The following is an 11,139-nucleotide window of genomic DNA, read 5'->3' on the forward strand; positions in this document are numbered from 1 at the left end:
CTCTCAGCACTGTTTCACGGCGTTAACCGAGCGGATTGTAGGATTGACAGAACGAAGAGACTCGACGGGGCCCTCTGTACTACCGAGGAGTAAATGGATTTCGTGCGCGAGCGCGGATTTGGTCTCAGCGCCGAGCGTAAATGCGCGTGCCAAACTACGGTAATACTAGTGCCTTAGATTTAGTAACAGGGGCGGCTTCTACGAGCGGAGTCGTGTCAGGTGGCTAATGCTCAAACTGGAAGCACCGCCCGTTCGGCCTCTTAATGTCAGTGAAACGAGCGTAATCTGCAAATTAAACATGCAGCAGCCACGAGTGGGCGTGCCGAAATATGTTACATGCTGCCCGTTCTGACAAGAATAATAGAGTTTTTGATCAAAGCGACATATTTTGTTTTTGTGGTTCTGAAGCCTCATATATTGTAATTGTAGTCATAAACATTGCTGCGTGCACGTAAGGTTTGGTTTGCCCTGTGCCCATAGGCGAGGCATTATTGTTTACATGTACAAGGATGTGCTGTATATCAGGATTATTACATAATACACTTCATTATTACATTAGAGCCCTACAGAGTCACCGGCTTTGTGTTGTTCACAGTTCACGATTAACATGGCAGCAATGTAGATACTGACAAGATGGGTATTGTCGTTTAACACGGCAAAAACAAAAATGCACAATATTTATAGTTTTGATGCTTTATTAATTTCTAAATATAATACGTAGTGCATTGATTTAAATTGTGTATCCATTTATTTCATTCTTGCCTGTATTTGTTCACTTTTAAGAGACTCGGATCACCATGGAAACGAGTGCGACTGCCGTGACCACACCCCTCTGCAGACGTCACCGCGTCAGGCGTGTGCACTTCCTGGTTACTGTGTGCTGCATGTTGTGGTTGTTGGACTATTGATTTATTTGTCTCAAGGAATGGTACATTTACTCCTGCGACGGAACTGGATCGGCCGGATTCGTTTAGCGCTGACTCTTGCCGGTCTCCCGTTTACGGTCTGCAGCTCCGGAGTCAGGTATGGACGGAATCATTAGTTATACAGATTTAACTACAAGCTGGTATTATTTGACATTATAGGAGAGGTTGGGTTATAAGCTGATGTTGCAATCGAACGTAGACAGTTACCTTTCTGCTGCACACCACGATCACTGACATAATGTCCCAGTAGACATTACCATAAGCTAAATCTAATACAGTTTATTAACTTGAGGAATATCACAGCCAAACTATATTTTCACCGAATATTATATTGATTATATATAATATAGAACTCAAAAACAAGCTTCTACAATTAATCATTCAGGACTGGCTTGACAAACTCATCATTGTCATCATTACATAGACATAAGATGTGTTTTGCAGTTTAACAGTAGCTCTAACGCTGTTCTTCTATGTCGAATTCATTGCTCTAGTTTAATGACTCCTTCTGTAATCTATATGTTGTCACTTTATGGGTTTTGCTGTCATTACTTCAGGTAGAAGGTTATTCTCATAATTTGCAGCAGAATGCGTACAGCGTCGGGTTGAAAGAGCAAGGTACACTTACTGGATTTTGACATCTCATATTTCTTTCCCTGCAGGCCCGCGATCTCCTGCACACCTTCTTATCCTTTCAGAGCTACTAAAACCATCACATCCACCAGTACCAGTTGCTGCAAACGCTACACAACCAGTGTCAGGACAATGCCATCCTCAGCAACGCTTCATGTTAAGTCCAGATGCCCACAGTACCCAGGATCCAAAATCAAGCGCTTGCCTGTGCCTGATGACAAAGTGGACTGGAGTCAGAAGTGGCCGCAATATAATCCAGTCAACCATACTGATCCTGCAGTTTTAAAGAAGCCAGTATGGGCGGATGCTGAGATTGGGTGAGCAACACATAGCTTCTTTAAAATGAACTAAATGTAGTTTAATAATATTAGGACTTCTTGTTAAATCTGTGCCATGTGAGTGATAAATAATAATCGCACCTGAGGTTTAAATTTACATTTTTTTGTGAGAAATTTAAGATTTTTCTTTACTTTTTCATGTCGAAAATGAGCTGGAGATAATTTATACCAGTTTTAGGGACTTTTGCTTGTTTTTCAGCGTTTTCTCTCCAAAGTTCAACACTGTGGATGCTGGTGTGGACAGGACAGGCTTTGAGGGCACCTACAAAGTGGAGAATGGAAAGCCACTGTAAGTTATGGAGTAGCAAGAGAAACATCTCTAAGCTGTTTTTTTCTGACGTCTGACTGAATTTAGCTGGTAACACTGTCAGTTTAATTGGTTCTTGCAGTCTTGGAGGGATCTGTAGCACTCAACTCTTTCATGTTATAGAAACACATCATTACCTGTTAATGTCCAAGTCATCACTTAATGAAGCTTTAATATAAATGCACACCAACATCAGGATGACTGGTCAGATTATGGCTGTGAGCACTTCTTCTAAAAAGTCAAGTCTGCAATTCTCTGTGTGCACTTTTTTTTTAAAGACTTCTGTGTTTGCACTGGTAATTAATTTAGACTTTTAAGTATTTTTGGCAAACACATTCTTCTTAAATACTGATGGCTTCACAGTATGGTCCGGGTCAGTTTTGACCATTCCATTTAAAAATGGCATGAAAATTTTGGAACTGTTGGGATTTGTAATATAACCATGTTAAACAACTGCAACCATTAAACGCTGTCCTCACCGCTATATCATAAGAAATCATAATTGTCAATAACAGTTCAACATTAACCACTTAGAACACAAAATATTAAATGATATAAAGCTTATTATAAACTAGTCTGTGCATTCAAAGCAGTGGTAGGAAACTTTACATGTATTAGTATGGAACTAACCCTAACCCTCTTTATCCGAGGGGCTGTATTTACTGGTAGATCTAAAATCCATCTCAACAGATACGGCTCAGATTTGACCCAAAACAGCCGCAGTGTACAAAAATTTGTAGCACCTGTACAAAAATATAACATTTTATTTTCATTTTTGTGTATTTTGGGTCACTTTAGGAAAAGTCATCGGATTTCAGGCTGAAAGAATGACATTTCGGGTATTTTTTGCTGCTGTCAAATGATAAAACAAGTATGTTAGGGCTAAATAAGTCTGCAAATTAATTTACTCCTTAGAAATCCTCATGGACGCACAGGGGTGACAGGCAGAGGTTTGCTTGGACGATGGGGACCCAATCATGCTGCCGATCCCATTGTCACAAGGTGACTTTTCTTTACCTTACACATTATCTATTCAGTGGTCAGTTGAGTTTTACAAAGAAGGATTCAAAGGATACCAAGGTGTTATAGGCTGAGATTTAGTCTATAACCCGTTGGTACAAACTATCACGAAATTAACACAGTTTTCTGTCATGTTTTTGTAGAATCAACATGTTCCAACGCAAAAGAACAGGGAGTTTTTATGAATGCCGATTGCCTATTGTGTCTCATTGTCTTGTAGATGGAAAGTAGATGCCAAAGGAGCAAAGATACTTCACTCTGTCTCCAAACGACCTATTCTGCAGTTTGTGGCCATCAAGAGGAAAGACTGTGGGGAGTGGGCCATTCCTGGGGTTGGTGGCTTTAGCATTTCTTTTCTATTTATGTGGTCTGTTATTTTGTACAACTTCCACTATGCCTGTATTATTCTAACTTGCTTTTTATTTGGTCTACCAAGATAGTTTTTCAAAAGACAGCAAAAATGCAATCAAACCTATGGAAGTGATTGATTTGGAGTATACTGTGTTACAAAAGTTCGTTCTCCCCACTGGACAACATGTTTGATTGTTTGTCACCAAAATGGGTTATACCTGGTCAATCAGGTTCTGTTTGGTTGTTTGTTTGGTCAAACTGTCAGGTTCCAGAGTATAAATTTCTTGCTTGGCCAAAATGCAATACACTCACAACCAAATTTTGTAAGTGTTGTTACCATGGCCAAGAGTAAAGGCGGAAAAGCTACTCTTTCAGAGTCTGAGATTCGTGCACAGGCCATTGCTCTTCGAAATGCAGGTAAAACTCGTCAGCAGGTAGCTCAAGCCCTTGACAGACATATTCACTGGGTGCAGAAGTGAAGATGTTTCTAAGAACACTGTGCATCGTTATTTAACAGAAATATAGGGGCTGAAAGCTTACAAGATTCAACATACCCCATGACTCACCAAACTGCAAAAGGAGAAGAGACTGGCTTTCACAAAGTACATAACTCTGACTCCAAAAGACTGAGAGAGCTGGATTTTCTCTGTTAAATGCCCTCTCTACTTCTTTCTGACACCCAACAGCCAAAACAACTGCATCTATACAGATTATCGTGAAATAGTACCATCTTCTGAGCTAGTGAAATTCAGTGCCCATAGAATGGTTTGAGGGGCTATGTCCACTTCAAGTCTCTCAGAGCTGCACATTGTGCCTCAACTACCACTGTTAATGCACAATATTATACCAACAACATTCTAGAAAAGGTACTACTTCCTATTTTGGCCAGGAGCAAAAAATTGGGCCCTGTGACTGAACACAAAATGTTTAACAGACGGAATTGGTATTTATGCAAGATGGTGCGCCTGCTCATACTGCCTGTATGACTCAGCAGTGGTGTTCTGACCATCTACCTGGCTTTCTGCATAACAAACCCCTCTGACCTCAACCCAGTTGAGAACTGTTGGGGAATCCTGAACAGTCGCATCTTAAACAGTCCAACATCGATCACCATGAAACAGCTCAACTCTAGTGGGGGAAGATAGAACCATCCACACTTAAGAACCTTGTACATTTCATGCCTGAAAGACTGACAGCCATGATCAAAGTGAAAGGGGGAAATACTGGTTATTGAATAAATTGATTATATTGCATATACAGTCTTTGAGGTTTGCTTTTCTGGGGAGAATGAATCTTTGGGACACAATGTATGTAGAATGTCAAGCTTCTCTACTTACTTCCTTATTTGTGTTCACATGCTTGTTTTGCAGGGGATGGTTGATCCAGGAGAGCAGGTTTCTCTCACGCTTCAGCGAGAGTTCTCCGAAGAAGCACTGAACTCTCTTTCGGTTGTGCCAGCAGAGAGAGCGAAAATCCATGAGCGGATCAACAAACTCTTCAAATCGCCAGGATTTCAGGTCAGTAACAGTCACACACTCATTTGTGTACTGTCACATTTTAGTCAGCAAGTGAAAAAACCAAGAGACTGAAAGAATTTAGAGGCTTTTTCTTTTACTTGAACTTGTGATGTTTCTCCTTCAGGTCTATAAAGGCTATGTGGATGACCCTAGGAACACTGACAATGCTTGGATGGAGACAGTCGCTGTCAACTTTCATGATGAATCAGGTATCATTTCAGGGTTGTTAGAAGCAGAGTGGTCTAACCCACAAAAAATCGAAGTTTTATATCACTTCTGTCATATTTTATGGTCTAGATTTTAGCAGGAAAGTGGTTTGACCCACAACCCAAATATAGCGTTACAATGGTGCCTTGAATGTTAGACCATTCTTGAAAACACAAAACTTTGAATTCGTTTCTCTCACAAACTACAGAAAGTGGGTTAGACCGCTCTGCTTCCAAACCCTTCATTTATACAGAAGAATGCATTTTTCTCTTTTTAAAGAGCCCATATTAGTGTTTCCTCTTTCCTTTAGCACATTATATAACAGCTATTTTGTAAAAAGTCTGCAAAAATTACAAAGACCACACCCAAGGGAGTTATTGTGTCTTAGAAACATCCTTACTCCTTACCTGCCTGAAGCACCTCTTTTGAAGCCCATGCTTTTCTTCTATTACTTACTTATGTCATCGTGTAACACACTTTTACATGACAAGTGTAAAAGTGGCAAAGAATGAGCAGCTTCTTCAGAGTCTGCAGTTCTTTCTACACTTCTGCTAGGGTGACCTTTCTCTGCCTGTGCTCATAGATCTGGAGTTGAGAATGCAATCAATGTTATCTTGCTTTTGTTGGGCCAGTGGACTAATGAGAGCAGACTGGGCTTTTCAGCAGCAGGGTCTTAAAGAGACGGTTATAAAACACAGCGTTTCAGAGTGTCACAAAAAGGAGCTGCAATGATGTGCAGTAGGAGAAGAAAGTTTTTTTTTTTTAACATTAAAGCACGTAAACATGTGAGGCGAACATGTAAAGTTGCATAATATGGGCTCTTTAATCACACTATCCATAGTTTTACATTTCACATACCAGTATTTAATTCTTTGAGAACAACAAAAAGCAAAATGGAGATGTAATGTCTTTATAAGCCAGTAAAATGTCTTTGTTGTTTCTGTAGGCAACAGTGTGAGTGAGCTGCCGCTGCAAGCTGGTGATGACGCAGGACAAGTTAAATGGGTTGATGTTGACTCGTCTTTTGCCCTCTATGCGAGTCACTCCCATTTCCTGGAGCTGGTTACCAAAGAGAGGAAAGCCCACTGGTAACCAAGGACAAAAGACTGTTCCGATAATATGATGAAGGAAATATTAGGAGTCTTACTGCTCTCTATGTGCTGAGTGCGCGTCAATTTATAAAGCATGACACCTTATGTGAATGTTGCCTCACTATGTTCGTCATAATAATCACAGCTAGAAAATTAAAAGCATAAGCATTGTATTACTTTGAATCATATATACACTGAACCAGCCACAACATTAAAACCACCTGCCTCGTATTGTCTGACTCCAAGAGCTCTGGAGGTGTCCTGTGGTATCAGGCACTGAGAAGTTAGCAGCAGATCCTTTAAGCTAGGTGGGGCCTCAATGGATTGTTTTCCTGCACATTCCACAGATGCTTGATCTGATTCTGGAGACCTGGACAATTTGAAAGCCAAGTCGGTAACCATTCAGGATTTTTTTTTTTTTTTTTTGCTATGTGGCAGGGAGGGATTATCCTGCTGAAAGAGGCCGCTGCCATTCGGAGATACCATTGACACGAAGGGGTATATGTAGTCTGCAGCAGTGTTTAAGTTGGTGGTAACATCCACATGATTGTCAGGACCCAAGGTTTCCCAAAGAACATCACCCAGAGCATCACACTGCCTTCACCGACTTGCCTTCCTCCCATCCTGCTGCCAGCTCTTCCCCAAGTTAACAACACACACATTCCTGCTGTCCACATGATGTAAAAGAAAATGTGATTCATCAGACCAGGACACCTTCTTCCGTTGCTCCATCATCGAAGTTCTGATGTCACATAATCTGCGGCTATGATGCACCATTTGTTTTGACAACTTTAGGAATTTCATTTCTTTCTGCAGGATGGGACCACATGCCCCCCACATTCCTGAATAAGCCTTGCTCACATCTCTTCACCAGTTGACCTTTCTTGGACCATTTTGTTAGAAACTAACCACTACATACTGGGAACAAACCACAAGACCTGTCATTTTGAAGACGTTCTGACACAGTAATCATAACGTGGCCCTTGTCAAAGTCACTCAGATCCTTATGCTGCCTATTTTTCCTGCTTCCAACACATTAGCTTCAATAGCTGACTGTTCACTCGCTGCCTAATATATCCCAGTCCATGACAGCTGACACGGTAACAAGATAATCAGGGTTAGCCTCTCAGTGGTTTTAACGTTGTGGCTGATCAGTGTACTGTATTTCCACTGTATAGTCTACAGCAACAATAAAGAAATTATAAAATTAGTGAAACTATCAGGTTAAAAGCATGGCTGCAGAATCAACGTGGTTATCCAGCAGCATTAGAACTGCTGTTGGGAAGGGAAAAAAGCATTTAAAAAAAGAGAAGAACTGTACAGTTTCATCAAAAATCTTTTGACTCATTGCTTGCAAGAAGCTTAACACAAGTCTGTTAGGACAAGTGTTGTCACATTACGTCCATTAGCGGATATTATGGGTAATTTATTCAGTGTTAACAAGGATTACATTAACTTACCGTCATCGTGCAAGAGCAAAAACAATGAGCTGCTGAACATAACGCATATTTTATTCATTTAGGTGTGATAAGGATGGAAATTAGAATAAAAAAGTGGAGTGTGACTTTGATCTTTACATGTGAAAAGAACATGATGACGTGCTGGAGCTCCACTGTGCACTCACTACACACACCAAAGCTAGCAGACAAGCATGTTTTTAAGCGGCAGCAGACGGTAGATGCAAAAGGACATTTCACACTCGACAGCCTGCCTTTCCAAATGTTCACATCAGTAGGTGTCATCTCACTGCAGGGGATATTTGTCAATGAGGCAGCGATGAAAGGCCTTATATCTATTAGAATCCCTGATGAAAACACTAACACATAGAAGCCTCTGTCATCTAAAGGTAGTCAACCAGTCTGAAATTAGTTCAATAAAAATGAATAATTGCTGCGTGATTTGCAATAATACATGCTTGTCTTCAAGCTGATTGTGCAAATCTAGTAAGATGTGATTTAATGTACACTCGGGCACTTAGGAAAAAGAAAGAAGAATGTGGCTGTAATTGGGTTTGTCAAGTAGGAAAAGACTTTCATTAAATTAAATCCACAACAGTTCTACAAATCCTATAAACCTTCTGATTTGCTCTCATTGCTGCTCAGGCCACAACGTTTGCCTCTATGTCATGTTTAAAAGTGTGATCCCAGCAGCAGCATGTGCGTAGGTTCTATTATTCAAACCTCATCACAATAGATCCATTATATTACCTAATCGTATAATTCTTCACACCCATATAGGAGCTCATTCAGCTCTGGTAAGTTTCTCAGTGCAACCAGGCTACTTTCCCTCATCACCAGAGCATTTACAGTAGGAGCACTAATAGCATTTGTTGCTGTGGGAGAGGAGAGTAGTTCCCATCCAGATTTCCCCAGATGTACCACTTAAATTGGCAACCTTCCAGTGACAAAATCCTCTAACCTTTCACTCTAAAGCTCTGGTTTTATTACTTTTTTTTTTCTACCTAAAGTGGTTAGTGGTTAGTACAAAGCAAAAGTAAATAAGACTGAGCTTTTCCACTGAAATTCTGCAAAGCCAAACGCTGAATCATTGTAGCTGCTTTATATTGCAATAATGCTTTACTAATCAGACTGAATTTTCTGTCTATGAGCTAACGTGAAAATGAACCAAAGGTGTTTGCTTACTTACTATGCACTGAATTTTTTGACTGATAACGTGCTTCCTTCTTGATTACTTTAAACTCTAAATCATTGTGAAGGCTTGATGTAGTATGAGTGGTTTTCCTCATAAAAGTTGCATCATTATGCCACGTGTACTGTACTCATTTTCCCATAGCGTTTCTAACATCAACTGAACTCAGTCTGCATGTTCACATCAGAAGCACTATTTAACATACGCTACTGTCCAAATGTTTGGAGTCACCCATGCAATTTCATGTTTTCCATGAAAACTCACACTATACTCACACGTATTCATGTGCTAACATAACTGCACAAGGGTTTTCTAATCATCAATTAGCCTTTCAACACCATTAGCTAACACAATGTAGCATTAGAACACAGGAGTGATGGTTGCTGGAAATGTTCCTCTGTATCCCTATGGAGATATTCCATTAAAAATCAGCTGTTTTCAGCTAGAATAGTAATTTACCACATTAACAATGTCTAGACTATATTTCTGAGTCATTTTCATTGAAAAAAAAAACTTTTCTTTCAAATATATGGACATTTCTAAGTGATCCCAAATTATTGAACAGCAATGTACATGAATTAAAGTTGCTCTACATCAGTTAAAGTTGCTCAAAAATGAGATAAAGTTGCTCTATATTTAAGTTGCTCTATGTTAAAGTTGCTCCATATTAGTTAAAGCTACTCCATATTCATTAAAGTTGCTCCATATTAGTTAAAGTTGCTCTACACTACCGTTCAAAAATTTGGGGTCACCCAGACAATTTCATGTTATCCATGAAAACTGACTTTTATTCATGTGCTAACATAATTGCACAAGGGTTTTCTAATCATCAATGAGCCTTTCAACACCATTAGCTAACACAATGTAGCATTAGAACACAGGAGTGGTGGTTGCTGGAAATGTTCCTCTGTACCCCTATGAAGATATTCCATTAAAAATCAGCTGTTTCCAGCTAGAATAGTCATTTACCACGTTAACAATGTCTACAATGTATTTCTGAGTCATTTAATGTTATTTTCATTGGAAAAAATGTTTTTCTTTCAAATATAAGGACATTTCTAAGTGACCCCGAATTACTGAATGGCAGTGTACATGAATTAAAGTTGCTCTGCATTAGTTAAAGTTGCTCTATATTAACAATGTCTAGACTGTATATCTGATTCATTTAATGTTAGCTTCATTTTTTTCTTTTAAAAAAAAGCTTTTCTTTCAAAAATAAGGCCATTTCTAAGTGACTCAAACTTTTGAAAGGTGGTGTATGTTTTGTGCAAAAAAGCTGTTTTAATTTTACCACAGGATTTTTTATGCAAAAGACAACACATACATATGTTCAGTTTGGACTGAGGTGCATTACTGCATTTGTCTTATATTGTTAAGTTGTGTGGAGTCTGCACACACTCACAGTCGGTACAGTGGCTGATCTTTTCAGCAGCATAATGCAGGCCCAGATGCTTTCTCTAGGCTGTTGTATAATAGATGTTGTCGGTAATCATTTACTCAATTGAGTGTAATGTATTTTTGAGTGTCCTTAAATTAGACAGTCTTTTTTCTCAGATGGCTGCAAGCTGTATTGCATTATCGCTGCAGTCATAAAAAAGGCCAAAAGATACAAAGAGGTGAAAATGAATATTTTAAAGCTGAGAGCGCTGACATTATATACTAAATCTATGCATGTGAATAGATTCTTAACAAAGCTTAATGCTATTGATGGGAAAATGTTTTGGTCGTCAGACTGGTTCAAATTTCAAATGCAGAAGACAGATCATCTCTGGTAAAGAGTCATGTTCAGAAACAGCAGGCCTGATAATGCACAGCCCTCAGTGCATGTAGCTGTTACAGTGTACGGTTGCCTGCTGCAGACGTAATTAAATTTGTGCTCTAGAGTCTGGTGGAAAGTAAAAATAAATAAATAAATACTGCATCTTCTACACATCTTTTGTCAATGTGCAGAGTGTCCCATACAAATGTTGTCACTTTTGTGTGTGTATTATTTTCCATGATCTCATTACTCCGCCAAGGAAGGTGGTGATCTGATTAGATTTTGGCAGTGATGTGGCTTATAGTCTGAATCCACGGATTTGTTAAAGACTTCTGTATAAT

At 39.4% G+C, this 11,139-nt stretch overlaps 1 protein-coding gene across 2 annotated transcripts; it reads left to right on the top strand.

Annotated features, from left to right (window-relative positions):
* Positions 1-22: 22 nt before the first annotated feature.
* nudt9 (nudix (nucleoside diphosphate linked moiety X)-type motif 9) lies at positions 23-9,152 on the top strand. Of its 2 annotated transcripts, none has more exons than XM_055004936.1 (9): positions 23-159; positions 784-1,023; positions 1,589-1,876; positions 2,076-2,186; positions 3,120-3,206; positions 3,445-3,556; positions 4,946-5,092; positions 5,217-5,301; positions 6,246-9,152. In XM_055004936.1, the coding sequence occupies exons 2-9, from the start codon at positions 926-928 to the stop codon at positions 6,389-6,391; spliced, it is 1,074 nt and encodes a 357-aa protein (XP_054860911.1). In that variant the 5' UTR covers positions 23-159; positions 784-925; the 3' UTR covers positions 6,392-9,152. The 2 variants fall into 2 exon arrangements, with proteins under 2 accessions (XP_054860911.1, XP_054860912.1); XM_055004937.1 differs by having other exon boundaries at positions 2,097-2,186.
* Positions 9,153-11,139: the final 1,987 nt, after the last annotated feature.

Source organism: Amphiprion ocellaris, chromosome 19, assembly GCF_022539595.1.
Source record: "Amphiprion ocellaris isolate individual 3 ecotype Okinawa chromosome 19, ASM2253959v1, whole genome shotgun sequence".
NCBI lineage: Eukaryota > Metazoa > Chordata > Actinopteri > Pomacentridae > Amphiprion > Amphiprion ocellaris.